At 36.6% G+C, this 19,843-nt stretch overlaps 1 protein-coding gene, 1 non-coding gene and 1 pseudogene across 2 annotated transcripts; 1 reads left to right on the forward strand and 2 right to left on the reverse strand.

Annotated features, from left to right (window-relative positions):
- Window positions 1–2: 2 nt before the first annotated feature.
- On the reverse strand, window positions 3–19,585 carry LOC112046606 (glucose dehydrogenase [FAD, quinone]). Its single transcript, XM_024083299.2, has 7 exons — window positions 19,314–19,585; window positions 7,760–8,664; window positions 6,957–7,173; window positions 5,940–6,141; window positions 5,044–5,255; window positions 3,559–3,708; window positions 3–459 (listed from the first exon to the last, which is right to left on the reverse strand). Exons 2-7 carry the CDS (start codon window positions 8,638–8,640, stop codon window positions 256–258), a joined length of 1,866 nt encoding a protein of 621 aa, XP_023939067.2. The 5' UTR covers window positions 8,641–8,664; window positions 19,314–19,585; the 3' UTR covers window positions 3–255.
- On the reverse strand, window positions 644–762 carry LOC112046617 (5S ribosomal RNA; annotated as a pseudogene).
- Window positions 992–1,184, forward strand: LOC112046618 (U2 spliceosomal RNA). Its single transcript, XR_002886900.2, has one exon. It is a non-coding gene; the product is annotated as a U2 spliceosomal RNA (small nuclear RNA).
- Window positions 19,586–19,843: the final 258 nt, after the last annotated feature.

The raw sequence follows: 19,843 nt of genomic DNA on the forward strand, positions 1-19,843 counted from the left end.
AAAATATCAACAGGTTTTTGTTCTATGTGTATGTATGCCTATAACTAATGCTTTAATTAATATTATAATTATTATGACTAGTATGTGAAATAATAAATATACATATTTGTCCAAACTAAACTAGGTACTGGTTGTCCTTCTGTGTATTTGATTTACAAGTTATACAAGTAAAATTAAAAATCTTGCGATCCAAACAGGGGATCTAGTTCACATGATCAGACATGATACTCATAGTTATTTGTTTCATTAGAATTACTAAATGCTGCCTTCCCAGTCTTCTTTGATGAGGTCTGAAGCTTTTTCAGCTATCATTACAACTGGCGCATGAGTGTGCGAAGCTGGTATCCTTGGTATGACGGAAGCGTCAACAACCCGCAGTCTTTGCATACCGTGTACAAGTAATCGAGGTGATACCACAGCGGTGGGGTCACTTTTTGGTCCCATTTTGCATGTTCCAACCTGTAACAAAAGATGTTGAAGCTTTCAAACGTGGTACAGGGTCTCCTTACCGAAGCTACTAATTTTTGTTCAAGTCGTAAAAGTAATCATAGAACATTTCCAAAAATTTACAACAACAACAACTACAAGTAATTCAGACTGGTTTTCTTTTCGGAAATCGATCAAATAAATTAACGGTACAAAAACCCTACATCACGCGGTATTCCCAGGCGGTCATCCATCCAAGTGCTGACTGCGCCCGATGTTGCTTAACGTCGGTGATCGGTCGAGAACCGGTGTTTTCAACATGCTACGTACGTTGGTTGTGTAGGAGTTATACTAGCGCTGTTTACAAATGTGGAAAAAGGAACTAATTCGTGAAGGTACTGACAGGCGACACCGTAAATTACGACGCTTAGCGCGCGATACGTTGTCACTGCGTGGTGTGTGTAATATCTTACAGATGGCGCTGTAAAGTACACGCACTGTTCTACATCGCGCTGGGGAGATGATTCCCAGTGGAACGACCTCCGCAATTGGACGCTATGATGGTATCGCTTCTCGGCCTTTTGGCTAAGATCAAAGTGTAGTATCTGTTCTTTTCAGCTTAATATCTGAAAGTTCCCGCAATGCGGGACCAGTATATTAAACTGATTTTTGTAAACTGATGGGATGTTCGGGGCTCGCTCCACTCCCATCACGGGTCGGCCCGGCATTGCAGTGCCGCCGGGATCGGCCCACAGAAATCACAATCAATCCTGAATCCTCTTAGCAATCAATAGGATTCAAGTTTATCTTATAATTGTTACTTGCCTCAGCTGGACCGATTTTGATGGAAGTTTTATAAAATTAAATGTATACCTATTCGATCGTAAAAAATCTCGAGCCCAAAAATGTATTTTTTAGTTTTTTTGGAAAAAAATATATTTTTTTATAATGTGGTATTATGAAAACTACATCTAATTCTATTTGATCTAAATGAATCCCTAGTAATAATTTAAAAGCAATTTTACCGGGTTAGCTAGTAAATATTTTAAAATAAAATAAAAACCACTCAAGAACGAGAGCATGTATAACTAGACATCTCATGAAGGCGGAAATCAGGCTATGTTCCTATAGCTTGGCAACTTCGTTCGTAACAAATACACTGTAATCTTTGGTTCGTAACACTCCCGATGGTCCGCGCGGGCCGGGTGGCTACACGCGATGAATGAAAAACTCACGACTGATGCACCTCACTTCCCCGCACGCACGATTTTACACCCGCACAGTCTTTCCCTCCGTCTTTTTTATATTTTTTACGGAATATCATGAGGAATTATTAGGGCAGTTTGGATCGTGCCGCGTTGCAAAATTCAGCTCATGACTAAGGGCCCCGGGTTCGAGACTAGTCGGGCATTCTCCGACGTTGTATCACGTGAGTTTTAGCTGTGTTGCATAATCAATTAATAAGTAACTATTTATATAATCTGGATATTTGAAACGAAATTCTCTTAAGCTTGCCACCAATTAATTTTTGCCACAAATTAATATGAGGACTGTCTCGAGCTCAGGGGGGTAGCTACCGCCGACCGCCGTATCAGCCGCGTCAATGATACGGGACCCGACAGGGACCCCTTACGAATGAAATTAGTAAAATCTAATCCACAATCTCACTTAATCTGGTGTTTCCCGAAAAAAAAACAAAATAAATAAATTTACTTTCATAGTTTATTTCAGTGTTCCACAATGGAACTCAAAAAAAACATACATACAGCCGAACTTAGAACCTCCTCCTTTTTGGAAGTCGGTTAAAAAAGTATAACATCGTGTGTAGCACGTTACAACGAACATTTGGTACCAATTTTACGCTGTGGAGAAAAATATAGGGTAAATCAAATACTAAAGATATTTTTGGGATTTGCCGCTCGTCTATCAATGGCCCTAGGCCCCAAACTAATTTTGATACAGGGCCTCCTTAAGTCACGCTACGCCACTGCTCAAGCTGATGGCATATTTACTCAGGGTCGGCCCATCCATACCCATACGGCGAACGAAACAGTCGCTCCAGGCGCCAAATCCTAGAGAGCGCCTAAATGATAATCCATAGAGTACATTGAATATATAGACGGTACTGGGCCTGATATTCAATTGGTCACCCCAGAGTATGTTCGAGATCTTCGCGTTCCATTCTTACTTTACACTTATAATTTGGTATAGGTCTAATCTACATATTATTTGGGACAAACAGGAGAGGCGCCATAATTGGATCTCGCTCCATTTTAAAATTTACTTCGGGACGGCGCTGTATTTACGCCACTGGGTGTAGCTATATGTCGTAAACGTCATTTAGTACAGCTTTATGTGATTAGTTAATGTTAAGATTAGTTAGTACTTAAGCAATATTAATGTTTGTTTGTTCGTTGCAGTTTGTTTTTGCACATTCCATGCAAGTTAAGTTAGGTACGTATTGACTATTGACTTACACACAGGTGCATTCTGCAGAATTAAGTGTTTGTGCGACTTTGACTACATGCTTGCGATGCCTGCCACTTAATTAAGTACACATACATATTTTAGTTAATAGCTAAATAGGTAGATCCTAACTTTGGTATCTACTATAAACGAAATATCGTTGCTAAATTGACAAAAGAAATTGGCGAATTTTCGCCAGTTTGGGTGATGTCGTTAAAATAAATAACAGTCACAGCAACTATTGTTTTAAAAAAAAATCGAGGCTTAATTTAATCTGCCTGTAAAACCACTTGACAATTAGTATTTTTTGAGACTCGTGACAAACAGGCAAAATATGACTTTAAATTTATATTATTACTTTATACAGTTATTTTTTTTTTAACGTGAGGAAATCCTCATGGATGTCGCCACGGGGAGGCAAGAAGGTTATGTCGGACTTCAACCGACTAAAACCTCACGGTGTTCCGACTCGCCGCCTGATGACTGAGCCACGGGAACATTTCGTACACTACCGCCACCTTTTGTTGTACCAACCAACAACAACCAACCAGTTGTTGTACTTACCAATGGAAAGAGTATAGGCTTGGGCTGACAAACTTTAGGCTTTTATAAAAAGACGAAGATCTAGCCATCCAGGCTCCTAGACCAGTAATCACTGATACATACCTGATGATCCAATGTTATTGATGTCTGCATGATAGCGCACTCCCAGTATTCATCAGAGTTGAAAAGGAAACCTTCACAGTTCGGGAATGGCGCGCTGTGTAGCCTAGTGCCAAACCGTTGGAAACCATTTGTGTTGATGACCCGTTGAGCCTGTCAACAGAATATTACCATTTACCCCTCGACCATTAATCACAGGACCTGCCTCGCTAACCGTTACACCTCTGGCAAAGATCAAAAATCAATGATTTAACGCTTTTATAAAAACTGTTGCTAAAGAATCGATTCTTTTGACGGAACAGTATAAAATCGAACAAATAATCGAACATTCTATGTATATATTCTGTGGATAGTCTAAGTCTAAACGACAGACTTTTTTGTTGTCCATAGTCTAAATAGTCTAAGCCATTTACCCACTATCTGGGGCACGGTAGTGACCCTGCCAATGCGAAAACGGCACCGGCACTACCGACTCTTTCTTAAAGTGATTCGTTGTATTTTAGTATATATATATCTCCTCTATATTCATGTACATATGTCCCTGTAAATTATTAGGTTTGTTGTTGGAAAATGCTAAAGAAAATATTTCATCATTTTCTATTGAAGAATTTTAAAAATAGTACAAATGCTCGGTCCTATTTGTTAAAATTAATGATGTTACAAGCTACCTAATTATTTTTTATGAAAATATTGGCTAATGAACTGAGTATTTTTTTCGTTTTTTACTTGTCTCGGGATAATGGTTTAAAAGAGAGAAAGAATTTTCAAGATATATCTAAGCAATATTTGTTAGAAACAATTCTTATAGAAGTCTTTGTTTTGTTTTAATATTTTTTAATTCATCTAATGGAAAATACTCTTACATACTATATAATGGAGTATAAAGCTTAAAAATACTTGTAGAACATGTCCCTTTCATGTTGTGCGAAGTGAATAGTGATATTCTGGTTATAGACCCTTATTTACCTATTGTCATATTTGTTCCGTCAATTACAAAGTGATGTTAAATTCTAAATAAGCCATGCAACTTAAAAGCAGGAAAGGCAAAATGCCACGAGTCCCTGACACCGCCCCACACCCCGGCCCTAGAAGCTGCGAGTTCAGATTAGAAGTAAGCTAACAATAAAAAAATCCACATTTTTTAAGGCTCCATCTAACGAAATAGCCGGACTCTAGATGGTATATTTATGACACTGTAAGGGGTTAACTGACTCGTTGGTTCAGTGGTTAGCTATGTGGTTTGGGATCACGAGGTCCTGGTTCAGACTGTGAGTTTTCATTCTTTTAAGAAATTTTCAGTTGAACTTTGCGGCTCTTTAGCCAACATATTATTCTGATAGTGGTCGTTAATGAATTTAACATCATTATGATCCTCACCTTAGCAGCGTGGGGGGCCTAATCTCCATATCCCATCTCCAATAAGACAGGAGGCCCGGCACTGTTGTGTTGGCCGTTAAAATAGGCTGATAACGACAAGGGTTAACTTACAAATCTGACTCCTTCCTTCATAGCTTGCAAGTCGTCTGGGTGTTCGAAGTAGTTGGGGTGTATTTTGGGTTGATCGCTGAAGTTCGAGGAGCGGAGTGTGACCCGGCCCACGCTGCGGGGTCGGATCAGTATGGGGTTGAGGGAGAACGAACGCTGCCGGTCTTCCAGAGGTAGGGAACCATAAACCTCTCTGTACCAGTTGTCCGTGATACCTGGAGACGATCCTAGTATTAATACCTTTTGTAAATCACTAGATGTGCCGCACGGTTTAACTGGCTTTAAAATATCGTGTAGGTAAATAGCCTTATGTAATTATGTTATACTTGTAAGGCCTATTAATAGACGCCCCGCGGTTAAGCCCTCGCGGTATCGGTTTCCGTGGCAATACGGGGATAGAATATAGCCTATGTTACTCTTTAAACTTTCGCTTATCAGACAGTGAGTGCCATCAAAATAGGTTCGGCTGTTTCAGAGATTAGTCGAAATAAACTGACTGAAGGACAAAAATTTAACTCTTTAAAATAATTTGAATATTTAGAAGCTGAAAACAGACTAACTTAGTTATACAAAAACTGTGCAATTCTGACCATATTATTTACGAGTCGAATTCATTGAGCAGCTCTTTTGAAGTCGGTTAAAAATTAGGTTCTTATACGTGAAAACTTAGCCGCCTTCTTGGCAGAGGAAAATATTATGGGTTAGCGTAGCGGCATGCTGTGTTGTGCGCCTTAGATATTTCTTGGATGGGTGAAATCTCGTCCATTCGTTTTACCGTCATGCTTATATTATCTGTAGCTATACAACTGACGTTAAATACAGTTTTTACAATGATTTTATACTATCAGATATGTTTTTACTTCTATCGGCATTCTATATGTAATTTTTTTTTATCATACCCAGCATAGATCGTATTATTCCGAGCAAGTCGCCAGCGAGCGAGCCTGCGCCCATCACCAGTTCGATGTCAGGCCGACCCGGCGCCAGGTCGCGCGCGAACTCCGTCTGAGTGAAGGCGAGGCCCGCCGCACCGCCCGGGATGGTCAGCGGCCCGTCACCCATCATGTAGGCTGCAGCTGATGATGGTGAAGCCGCTGTTATCTGACAGATATTAGAATAGTTGACTCATATCAAATTTAATTTGAACAATATTAATTTCGCATATAAACAATATTAAGGGTCCAAAATATATCGATATCAATTAATAAAAGTTAAGGATTTCCTCTATAACTTAATTTAAAAATCATGTATTTTTTTCCACGTCCATTGTATGACGTCACAATGTTACTTTATGTAATAAACGTAAATAATATTTTTGTCAAACACTCCGTTTGACAAAAATATTATTTACCGTTTGTAAGGGATTTGTTATAGTGACGTCATAAAACAGTTGAAATATAGACCATCATGGCCGACAGGCTTTTTGGCTCGTATTGTCAAAAACATATTTAAAAACTAAAATTTTTTAAAATTTCAAGAAAATTTTAGTTTTTAAATATGAAAAACTTATTATTATTTCTCGACAAGTCTGACCTAGGATTCGAACCCAAGACCTCTTGATTCGTAACGAAATATGCTAATCACTAGATCAGCGAGACGGGTATAAAGCAGAGACTCGATTATCCGATTTATTACTTCAGATAATCCGGATAAAAAGCAATGTGTAATACTTACTCGTATGTACAACAATGCTCATAATAGCTGAAATTAAAATTTTAATTTTTCTCACTTAAAAAACAAAGGCTTTTAAACAGTTTCCCGTCGCAATTTTCTAAATGTAAAGGAGTAATTTTTATACAGATTTCCATAATTGATCTCATGTCTAGTAATGAGATCAAAAGACACAATGTGCACGTGAAATGTTGTCATATAGAACTCAACGGTTTTTGTTGATATATTTGTAGTCATGAACTTACGTCGTTTATACAAAGTCCGCTCGCATTTACGATAAATGCATTTCCAGAGAAAGTCACGTGATCTTGCAAGTTGTACCCCACTGGTAGATTGACTAGATTATTGATTCCTAATTCTCGAAGGTGTTCTTTGGGTCCTACTCCAGACAACATCAAAAGTTGTGCCGATCCTATAGACCCGGCCGATAATATTACTTCACGCCGAGCGTAAACTTTTCTCCTGAAATAAAATAATTAATTTCATTTCATTTACATGAACTTTTTCAATAAAATTTTATCAGGCACAACGTGTCGTGCCGGCTATGAAGCGGTGCCTTTAAGGAGCTTTTTTTTTTATTCTTTACAAGTTAGCCCTTGACTACAATCTCACCTGATGGTAAGTGATGATGCAGTCTAAGATGGAAGCGGGCTAACTTGTTAGGAGGAGGATGAAAATCCTCACCCCTTTCGGTTTCTACACGACATCGTACCGGAACGCTAAATCGCTTGGCGGTACGTCTTTGCCGGTAGGGTGGCAACTAGCCACGGCCGAAGCCTCCCACCAGCCAGACCTGGACAAATTAAGAAAATCTTAATCTGCCCAGCCGAGGATCGAACCCAGTACCTCCGTCTTGTAAATCCACCGCGCATACAACTGCGCCACGGAGGCCGTCAAAAAAAAGACATTCTACAGTGTAAGTTTTGAATTCGTCTGCTTACACTATAATATACGAGTAGATACAAAAACATCTTAACTGAGTAGTTGTACCGTCATCGTGACTCGTACGTGTGGAAAATCATTATCAGCACTTAAAATATTGATTTACCTTTTATTATTTTTTATGAATTCTACCCCCTTAGCGATATTCGTAAAGGGATCTATAATAATCCTTGTAACAGTTGAATGTTTTGAAACTTTTAAATTTCTTCTAAATCTTATTGGTTCTAGAAAAGCTTTCGATGAACTGCATCGTTTACCATTTCTCATAGTTGCTTGGGGTTTTGAAAACCCGATTAATTTTTCTCCATTGGGATCATTCCATTCGTAACCGAGTTCTTCTCCGGCTTCTCTAAATGCAGTATTTAACGAAGAACTGTAAGGAGCATGATCAATGTCAAGGTATCCTCCTAACCCATGATAAGTTGAGTTTTTAAGTTCTTGTATTTTAATATTCTCTGATTTCTTAAAATATGGCAAAACCTCCTCATAGCTCCAGCCATCATTACCCATTCGAACCCAATCGTTGTAATCATCGGGGTGCCCTCTTTGATAAATCAAAAAGTTCAAAACACTGCTACCTCCGAGCACTTTACCTCTTGGTAGGTAGCAAACGTGTCCTCTTAAATCTCGACAGGCTTTTTGTTCCGGTTCAGAGGTATATCCCCAATTCATCGGTGTAATAGAAAGGAATGGAGCAAATATTGGTATATCGGAGAAATAATTTTCATTGCCTCCAGACTCTAATAGTAACACTTTCCATTGTGGTACTTCTGACAGTCTATTAGCTACAACGCAGCCCGCCGAGCCCGCTCCTACGACAATGAAATCATATTCTTGTCCATTCTTTGGATTGTAATCGGGAATGAATCCTTCGTTTTCATTTTGAGGTGGTCTAAATAAATTTGTCCAGATATCAAATATGTTGTACCTTTCCAATGAAACACCAGATATGCTAAGAATAAAGCATATGAAAATTGATATTCGCATTTTGATTCACATTGGATTTCATACCTGAAACAAATGAATTGATGTTTTGTTAATGAAATTCTTTTGTAGGTCATATTCCGAAACTCTAGGTTTAAGTCAGGGTTAATTATATCATAGTTAGTAGCGAAGGTGATCGTTCTGTTTTTGTTGCATTTTAGGTCACGCTCTAGTTAGCACTCACAGGTGTAAATTACAGCTTAGTGTCACTTGTACAGGATGTTAATCAAATAACTTACTACGTATCGCTTGGTCAAATAAAGTTAATACATAACTTTTAATATTTGAACATATTTTACGTCCAAGGTTTTGACCAATTGGTCAAATTGGTCATAAACCTTAAAGGTTCGATACAATTAATTTAGTATCGTGGAACGCTTGGGTATTCTTTTTATATAGGTATCACATAAAATATGACCATCACAGACGACAAGATGTCCTACCACAACACCTGGCTAACATCAACATCACTTTTTCGTTCGTTCCAATTGGTCAAAAACTTTGAAGGTTTAATACAATTAATATTTTATGTGTGCAACTAATGTAAAATGCAAGATTATGCACCTTCTTATGTTAAAAAGTTTTGACTACAATCGTGCGCGATGAAGATCTGCGATGAGGTCTATAATAAAATGGCATTTTTAGGCCTATTAGAAGTTAACTTGCCTTGATAACATCTTCAAGGCAAGATAGAAGAAAACTTATATCTTGCCTTGAAGATGTTTAAATTGCAGGTGGCAGGAAACACAGTCGCCTAAAGGGTACTCCACACTATTGTTACTTCACTTTATACTTGTGTTATAATGTAGGTACCTCTACCTACTTAACTAACATGTAGGTGTCAGGTACTACCTACACGGGTCAAAACTCTCAACAACTTTGTACAACGATCAGTATTTTATTTTTCAACCCATTCATGTCTGTTGGGGAGTTACCAACGTTACTATAAATATGCGAAGGACATCCTTTGTCATAGTGAGTTAGGTATTTTATTTCTTGAATACAGATGACGTACCCTAGATACTGAACCAAGCTAATTAGGCAAGCAGATCAGGTACGATGTTATTATGCGTATGCGATGTTTTAGTATCAGATAACTGCCTTGTTGGGCCTATGGTTAACCTATCTTTCTTCGGATCACGAAATCGTCGAGATATAAAATACTGAACTTTTCTTTCTTCTAAGTTTCGGTAATAATTCTCAAGCCCGGAGTTAGGAAGATGGTGGTGTTACACACTCGTGCCTCGGAGTGCATTAATTATTACTAAATCATGCATACTCGTACTTCGCCAACCAATTTATTGGAGCAGCTTGGTGGGTCCAAGGCCCATATCCGCTTTTCAATAAGGATGTGACGCCTGGCCTGGAGTGACCGCTAAAATGACCTGATAATGCTTAGTGTAAGATATTAGCATTAGGTGGCGTGGTGGTTTAATGAGATAAGTTAGCTAACTAATGATTATTAGATAGTTAAACATCGCGTGACGCGATCTACGCTGAATGTCGTGTCACAACGTGTTATCACAGTAATAAATATGTCCTTTATGGTGACTTTTCGTTCGTTATTCTTTGCATTCAATCATTTTTCATGCCTTAACCATTAATTGACTTATTAATCGAAGGTGGATGGATAATTGGTACGTATATAATTGACTTATTTTTGGATCCCACCGCTGTCACCATGTAGTAAAAGACCATTGCGTGATATCCAACTGTTTATTTAATCCATTGTTTTCTAACAATTCCATTTGACAGATGTCGAAATACAAATTAATAAAAAAGAAACTTAGTATAGAAACTTATTCTATAACATTATTAACATAAAATAATAATTGCTTATTGATTAACTACCTTCTGCAGGCTTAGTAACATGAGGATGCAAGCATTGGTCAGCAAGCTATAAAATTATCAGAAGAAGCCCTGAGTTGGAGGAGCTATATAAGGAGGGAGGCCTAGACATGTATTTCTCATCATCAGAGCGGGCAATTGCTTGTTTGCAATGAACGGCTAATGCTAAACTGTAAACCCTCTCTGTTTACTGACACAGTGATCCTCATATACAATATCGAAGATAAGATAGTATGTACTGTTTGTCCCACTAAAAATGAATAAACATATTTTCTTTCTTTCTTTCTATTACCATCATTGACAGTCGATGAAAGTAGGTATACTGCTGGACATAAGCCTATTGTAGGAACTTCAGTCTTTTATAAGGTTATCGAAATAGGCTGATAATGATTTTGACACATAAATTACCTAAATAAATTACGGTCTGTGACCCAATTATTCGAACTAGTCATGTCCTCGTGGCATATTGCCAAGAATCCTAGGAACATTTCCGCTTTGGATCGTTAAGCTGGTCTCTGCGTAAAGTGTACCTAAACTACGAACTAACCCTCTTCTCGCTTCAGGTGGCAATTAAGGGAGGTGATATATATGTTCACTGTGCAAATGTACGTTGAACGTTCCTACATATGGACGGATGTCAGCATATATCTAATTTTCTGTTAACAGAAAAATTAATAAATAAAATATGCCAAAACTGAATTGAGATATGTGTAACTGGAGTCAGTGGAAGAGATAAAGTAAAACTGATAAAATTAAAAAGGTCACTAAATTATATTTAAAGAGGTGGAAATAAATATGTTATTAGATAATGTATATTTGTAAGATATATGTACAGAATATCCGACATGAGCCCTTTTCGAAATTGCATATTCAATTTGTCGTGACCGTGTTCTATATTTCAAGAAATGTTTAGTAAGATATCGACATAGCAACTGTGTCACAAATTGCGAAAAATACACATTTCAAATTTACTAATTTCAATTGAAATCTAATATCGTATTGTGGTTTTTGATTGCTACTAAATCTGTTTCATAATTTGTATAATTAAATGGGAAGTCTGGCAAAATTTATCTAGGTATATGTACCTCCCTACTCGTATTATTAATAACACTAGTTCTTCTATTACAATTACTAAAAGTGATTCGGAGCGTTAAAATATGAATACCTCCCTACTTATAGCTTCAAATATTTTTCTTTTTTAGATTTTTCAGTTTGTCTTTTTGCACTGATAAACAAACAGCATACTTACTGATTTACGTACATATAATAAGTTCCCGAAACTTTTAGCGATTTTCATGCGGCTTACACAGATAATATATTATGTGAAGTTTAGGACTTTGTTTTATCAAGATCATAATTAAGGAAAAACAGATATAAAAAAAATCATGCTGTCGAAATAAAGGGCGTATAGTTAATTTTTTTTGTTATTACGTAAACTACTAAAGCAATTGTAAAAATCTTTCATAAATGCAGCTAATTATGGCAGCAAGCTAAATAATTTGAATAGGTACCTAATAGGGTGAAACCGCGGGGAATTTGCTAGTGATATTGATATAAGATCAGGCGTATCGGTTTTTATAAAGCAAAATAAAAAGTACATAAGTTAATTTCCTCTTTTACATTATTTACATTATTATAAAATTACGTCATCAGTCATCAAGGATTTATAAAATAGTTACGAAAATAATAGTTAATTTAAGAAGATCTTAAGTATGTCATTGACACAGTAGACACTAGATAAGTATAGACAATGGATCTTTGAGGTTTATGTGAGTATTGTTAATTGTTATTATTTAGTATAATCGTAAATATCTAAGATTTCTGATAAATATAAGGTGGTTGCACAATTGTGGTCGTATATACTATTTCTGCCACTTCAGGGCGAATATTCACTTTGGCCCCATGTTCGCAACTAAGCAAAAAGTAATGTTTGTGTGATTCGTTCGTTCGTTGTTCGTTCTATATAAAAAAAATTAAAATCCTTTTTCCTTTTATTTGATGTATCACACGATGAAGTTTGTAATAGTTTTTTTTCAACTTTCCATCTTGAAGAACTTGTTAGGAGTAGGATGAAAATCCACACCCCTTTCGGTTTCTACACATCATACCGGAACGATAAATCGCTGTGCGGTACGTCTTTGCCGGTAGGATGGTAACTAGCCACGGCCGAAGCCTCCTACCAGCCGAGCCTCCTTTTGCAGTGCCAGTCCATGTTGTACCCGCTATATTTCTGATCTCGTCCTCCCATCTTTTAGTCTGCCTACCTTTGTTTCTTTTGTGGTCTCTTAGATACCATTCTGTTATAAGTCAGTAGTTAGTCACTCAGTTAGTAAGTAGTTAGTCAGTCAGTAGTTTAGACGAAGTCGTGGGCATCCGCTAGTTTTGCATAAAACTATTATATGTGATTTCTCGGGGATACGGGGTTACTGCCGGCTGAAATATGTTTGGAGGACAATAGGTGCCGTGAACCAGCAATTCAAAATCTAATTAATCAATTCTGATTCGAGTCCGTAGAATGAATTTCACAATAGACAATAGTTAAGTCACATTAATATTATACATATTACTTAAGTTATAAATGAGCGCCAATATTCATGTGAGTATTATTCACAGATAAGAGAATAGTTCAAATCATTCCGTACCGACTCTTAAATCTATGGTTCAAATTGTGTTTTAATTGTAAGTCTATCATTAAGCTACTGGAGCCTTAAAAATAAAACACAAGGCTAGGGCAAGGTCGCCTTATTTACTCCTTATTTTGCCTTCTTTATTTACTGGAACAGCATGGTGAGTATAAACTAGTGAATTGAACTTTTTTGAACTTAAGGACTTGACAGTTGTTTGTGGACGCATGACGCAAATTATTAAAACGATACAATTACTTTTGTATGCGTTTGGAAAATAAAATAATATTGTTGAAGATCACCCAGTTGTCTTGTAATTTAAAAATATTATAGAAAACAACATAAGCTATTGTTTATATTGTTGTACCCACCATGATACTCCAGTTGGCGGGGCTTTATAATATTTAACTTGCTCACTAATTGATCACTAACACATGTTAACAAACTAACTCTTCAAGTCACAGGGGTGTCACACAATCAACTAACTCCGGTTTGTTGTTGAATACCTACTTGGAAGAAAGAAAATTTACATATTTCATAACCCTTCCCAAGATTTGAACACACGATCTCATGATCCTAAGCAAGCAAAACGCTCTAGAAACATAAATTATTATAAAGAAAGTAGGTAAATTTTGTGCATATTTTAGACCCAATTTTAGCCCAAGGTGCTTCATCGGACATCCGAATTTCGAATCTCGCGGCCGATTGCATCTCCCGGGGTCTTGGGTGAGTTGGAACTTCGTTTTAGTCGTAAGAGTTGGACATAACCTCCGCTTGGCCGCGCCTAAGTGGTGCGGTGGTAAAAGTTAGAGTACAAAATTCATTTATTTCTAGTAGGCTTAGTTTACAAGCACTTTTGAAACGTCAGGTTATGTTATGATGTTATGGTGATAGGTAAAATTAAAAAAAAAACATACATACAGCCGAACGTAGAACCTCCTCCTTTTTGGAAGTCGGTTAAAAAAATGTGTGGCACTCGGGGACTGCCGCGGTAAAGCTATTGCATGGCATTTTTTTTCTGTAGAAAATAATAAAAAAAAAGTAATAAAAGATTTAATAAATGAAAAAATATATCTTTACGTTAAGCTGGAATTGAACTCGGGTTTAATAAGTTTTGAAAGTAAGGGGTAGTTTCACTCACACCATCACTTGTCCAGTTGAGTCGATATGATAACGTCGAAATGTGTTAACTTGATGCACGGTTTGGGTGGGTGTTAGGTTTATTTTCATTACGGAATTTCTTGAATCGGTCGCCGCACTCAAAACCCACGATTATGCAATAGCTTAAAAACTTCAAATGAAAGTTACATGAGTATTTCCCCACAAAACAAAAGAAGAAACTTGTAAACTTTAAATATCTTTTTTTTTCTATATTGTCGATATTCTAAAATAAGTAATACGAAAGCTTCAGTATAAAAGCAACGACCCTTGTACCTACAGTCTCTGTTTTTTATTTATTTCAAAATACATCATAGACTGCGAAGTTTGAAGCTTAGGATAAAACGGATTAAGAGATGATTTATTACAGCTTTACCGATCTCGGGTAGAATATTCTTTTTATAACTTGTTTTATTTATTATTTCATAAAGAGATCGTTTCCATCAAATAAATTTAAACTTCGCACACAAAACTTTACTTAAAATCTTTGGTAGAAATAACTGATGGATTTTAGTGAAAATTACATTTCTACGGGTATCTAACCTTTGCTTATGTTAATTATTCTTAATAACCCATAGATATATGGCGGTTGAGTACGAGTCTTCTCTCATCCCTCAGGATCAGAGGAGGATTACGCTAATAGTCCATCACGCTGCAGTAAGAGTAAATCCTCATTGGTGCGGATTGGCAGACTAAGACTTCACATACGAAGAGAATTGAGAAAATTCTCAGGTACGCAGGTTTCCTCACAACGTTTTTCCTTTACCGTCTCGATGTTTCTCTTTTACTTAAACTGAAAAGTTGGGTATGTGACTCGGACTGGATTTGAACCTACGCCCTCGAAATCGAAGGTAGAGGTCCTATCCATTGGGCTATCACATCTTTTAATGGCCTAATGTTAATAATACGCTTAAAACCATGTACATAGCTTTTAATTCACAGCAACGTTTAATATAATTTAGGAGTTTAATACTAAGATTGAAACATGACCATCTTGGTTACACACAAAGTCATTAATTCATCACAATTCAATTAACAACAGCTACTGTTTAGTAGTATACGCACGGTTATTTAGTTATTAACATCCGATCTCGATATAACAGAGCCTATATCGTATAATTACTCCAGGTAACACCTCATTTACCTTTGTCCTAACAGAAACTCACACATACGCAACACCAATGTGTGGTGTATGTGTGAGTTTGTATTATTCTCTCTCTTTATCTCCCTATACTCAATTTTATAACTTTTTCTATGTACTCGTATATACTCCATTTCTATTCTTATTATTTTACTTTTATAAAGATAGTATTAGTGATGAAGTGATGGCTAAGAAGATACAAATACTTTCAAAATGTTGTTCTTCTACACTAAGATTACAAAGAGGAAAGTTTTGTTTATTTGTAGAGACTAAGCTTAGGAACTACTGTACCGATTTTAAAAATTGTTTCACCAATGGATAGCCACATTATCCGCAAGAAACATAGGCTATACTTTCTCTCCGTATTCCTACTACAACAAGAACTACGCGGTTAGCGATAGCGGCAGCGCGGGGTCCGCTAGTTGAATATATTGTGCTACTTGTAGGCACCGGTTAACGTTGTTGTGGTGTTGATTTCGAAATTTACGCACAGACATACAAGACAGTGCACTCAGCACTTATATACATAAATTATTATGCAAGTGTCTATTGGTTTCACAGCTTACTTACTCGTTTACAGCGGCAATATGCATGCTAAACATTGTAACATGAATGTATGAGATTTGTATGCTGATATTATTGCTACAGGTATTTTTAACTTTTAATTAAATATCTTGATTATTACACCTATTACAACCTATTAATTATTACCTAATAAGTAGTCTCTAATATGGTTAAGTTACACAAGGAAAATGTGATATTGCGAACAATAGTTTCTTTTGCAACATAGTCTGGTCAACATCTTGACAAATTTTAAAAGTATAATAAATAAAGCTAAAGAATATAAAACGCACGCCCGCGACTTCGTTCGCGTGAAACTCGATGTAAACTTGCAACTAATCTATTTATGTATTCTAAGACGTGGTCGACTAATGGCCTAACCCCTCTCATTCTGAGAAGAGACTCGAGCTCAGCAGTGAGCCAAATATGGGTTGATAATGATGAGGTACATACAAGTATACCTCTTAAGTGGTCAACCTTTTGTAGGTAATTAACGATTGAGTTTTATCGCAAAAGCAAGTTGATCCGTCCAAATAAAGATTTAATTTAAACTTACAAGACCAAGACCTTGTACTTACGAGTAAGTAGTACGCGTTGTCATTTAAAGGTTTGATGAAGTCAGTAAGTAATTTGATTGTAATCATGAATTAAAGTGAGTAAAAGCAGTTATTTTGTAAATAATAAGCATACACAGATTGGTTCGAGTTCACCGACATTCGTTAAACATAATCAACCGTTTAAATAAGTTAAACGCCGTTAAGTCCAAATTTCGTGTTCACTACAGCCCCTATGTCGGTTAAGGACTTAAATCGGGCGGTTGTCTTAACCGAGCTTGCATACCCAGGTTATTTTTCGGTTAAAATGTCTTTGACAGATGCGATATATTTGCAGGATATCTCTATCAGATCTCTGTACTAAATAAATTGTTCATAGATCGTTCATTCGCCGTAGTCAATCGCTCGCTCTCGTTTACAAACCATAGCCAAAAAGGTGAACAGGAAAGAAACACTCCTTGTTCAAACTACGTTAAATATTTGTTTATGTGAAAGTCGGAGATCTCGGGTCTTACTGTTTTATTAATTTAAATTCTTTTGACTACAAATTTTAATTTGTATTTGTTCAAAGAAAATTAAAAATATAACGATGAAGAAAATTATTAAATTGTTTTATTTATAGTAGGGCAAAATTGCAAGCCCAAGAATTTTGAAACAGTAGGTTCCATTTTAAATTGGTAGAGACGTGGAAAGCCCTGGAGAGTAACCTATATGGCATTCAGTAAAGTAGGTAATTGCAAGATGCACTTAGTACCACAGGTATCTTTGTACAATGTACACATCTAGGTATCTGAATAATATATCATTTATAGGCATACGAGTAGGCTCACTAGTTCTGTATTTTGTGTGTTCTCTTGAGAAATACCTTAAGTAGGTAGGTACTAGTTATTTCAACAGATCCTTACAAGTAAATACAAGTTTCATGTCTACTTTAAAAATCCTTAGGGCTGACACTTTCAAGGATACCTATAGGTATGTTCTACTAGTAGGTGGTAACTGGTATAGTATATACGGTATTTTACAAACCTATTTGGATATTACGAGTTAGGCGTGGTATCTAATTTAATAAAAACAGGCGTTTCCTATCATCCTAATTCTGAGGTAATATTAAAAATTATTAAATGCTTGGCTAATAATATTGCGTTGGCTATTAGATCACCGGTCAGGTATAGAAGGATAAAATTGTATTCCGAGGATGCTTACGCCCCTTTTACGCAGCAGTCCAGTTTTGCAGGACCGGCTTTTGACTCTATCATGTAAAACTGGACGCTGTGTTCACATGGCAGTTCAGTTTTGCAGGATCCATTAAAAAGCTTAAAAAAACAGTTTCTAGCAAAAAACTGCATGCAGGAAGCCGTGTCAACACTGCTATTACGAAATATATGTGATTAAACGGGATACCACTTTTCACTTGACTACGGATCCAGTTTCCAGTGACAAAACCGAATGGCACAATTCGACCGGATAGTTTTTATGCAGGATCCCGTGCGGGATGCTTGTGTGAACGCTACCATATAAACAGATTTACCATCTAAAGAGATCCACCAGAAAACGGGATCCTGCAAAAACCTGGGCTGCCGTGTGAAAGGAGCGTTATTAGCCCTCAATCGTTGCATTTTCAATTTTGGACGTTCGAAATAGACCTTCATTTAACTTCATACTATATTTGAACGCTTTTTAACGTCCGTTAACAAACTCTCGTGCGAATGACGGCTTATAGTTACGTTCTTCTATCCGGTATAGTGTACGATTGATTGCTTGGGTCCATAAACTCCGCAGAGGACCGGATAAAGAATATTGTGAATAAATAAATCAAAGAAAATAACCTATGATTTTTGTTCAACCGAAAATATAACTTATTACCTGCCTAATTACAAAACTTGTTTGGAAATGAACTTGAATAGTGAATATTAATAACGTTACGAAATTTAAATTGAGATAGCTTACAACGTGGTCAAGTTCATCACTAGTTCGTGATCGTGAATACGTATGTGGGTGCGGCTACAATCTAGTTCTTGATTTACGTAAGATTTATGTTTGTAACATGTTTTGTTTGTATTGAGGCAATATGCAATGTTTCGGCCTGTATCAGATTTATCGATATTATTAGCATCGTTTTAAAAATTTGTCTCTAAACGCGTGCTAAGGATGCGTATGGATTTTTGTATTTATAATGGTGTAAGTGTACCATAATTCTCTGCGTGTGTGAAGTCTGCCTATCCACATTGGGCCAGCGTGGTCGACTATTGGCCTAACCCCTCTCATTCTGAGAGGAGTCTTGAGATTGGCAGTGAGCCAAATATGGTTTGATAACGAAATGTACCATTAACTCGTAACATGTCAAGGAGTATTAAGACTTACTACTTAATGTTTTTTATAATTAGTTACAAGGCTTAGAGTTACCAGAGATTCTTTCCGTTCCAACTAAGTATAAAACCTTTGCTACGGTGGGTGCTATAATCTGGAGGGAACAGAACATAGATTTTATAGGATTTGTCGGTTTTTTATCTGTTTTATTGCGGATTTAATGGGAAAATGTATTAAGAATACGATAACGTACTTATAAGCGATACGTGACATCGTACCGGAACGCTAAAGCCAGTTGCTACCTACCACCAGACCAAACCTCATCCAATTTAAATAAGTTTTGGTTTAGTCACTGAAATGTACATTACAATGATTTTAAAATCATCGAACTACGAGTAAATGCGAACTTTTGCGAAAAACAACTGATCAAAATATTAGGCTTACGATTTTTAGCTTAGTAGTTTAATTTTTTATTTTACTCACCTTTATTAGATACAAAATATCATGAGAATCCAGAGTATTAAAATAAATTTAAAAAACACTAAAAAAACACATTCAATAAATTTTGTATACACTTCATAATATTTACAATACAACTACGTATCACTGAGTAAATATAGAACATGCGATTAAGAGGGTTATTTTTGGGTACATTTTGTAATTTTTTTCGCACACGCACTATGCTCGTAGAGGTTAATATTACATTGGCCGTGTCGGGCAGCACGCAGGGTATTAATTTAACATTTAAGGCCGGTGCGATCGAGTGACCTTGCTGGTTGACCATTAACTGGTGGCTGTGCGTGTTGACTCAGAGATAGCTTCTCATTGTTACGTCAATGTTATAACTTTATGATGATGTTACATGATGCTCATTTTTTTACGCCGAAGAAGGGTTATGTTTTTTAAGTATCTCTAAGACAATTTTCCAATTTCGGTTTAATATCCGCATTAAGTCTAGATTTTAGATTGCTTCCTCGTAGTTGTTCCAGTCTATAAATGTAAGTTCGAGTCTG

Source organism: Bicyclus anynana, chromosome 4, assembly GCF_947172395.1.
Source record: "Bicyclus anynana chromosome 4, ilBicAnyn1.1, whole genome shotgun sequence".
Taxonomy (NCBI): Eukaryota; Metazoa; Arthropoda; class Insecta; order Lepidoptera; family Nymphalidae; genus Bicyclus; species Bicyclus anynana.

Coding starts and splice junctions, on each gene's coding strand:
- LOC112046606 (XM_024083299.2), bottom strand. CDS start 8,640: ATGCGAATATCAATTTTCATATGCTTTATTCTTAGCATATCTGGTGTT. Junction 7,174..7,759: donor TTCATAAAAAATAATAAAAG/GTAAATCAATAT, acceptor ATTTTATTTCAG/GAGAAAAGTTTACGCTCGGC. Junction 3,709..5,043: donor TGAAGGAAGGAGTCAGATTT/GTAAGTTAACCC, acceptor TTCTGTTGACAG/GCTCAACGGGTCATCAACAC.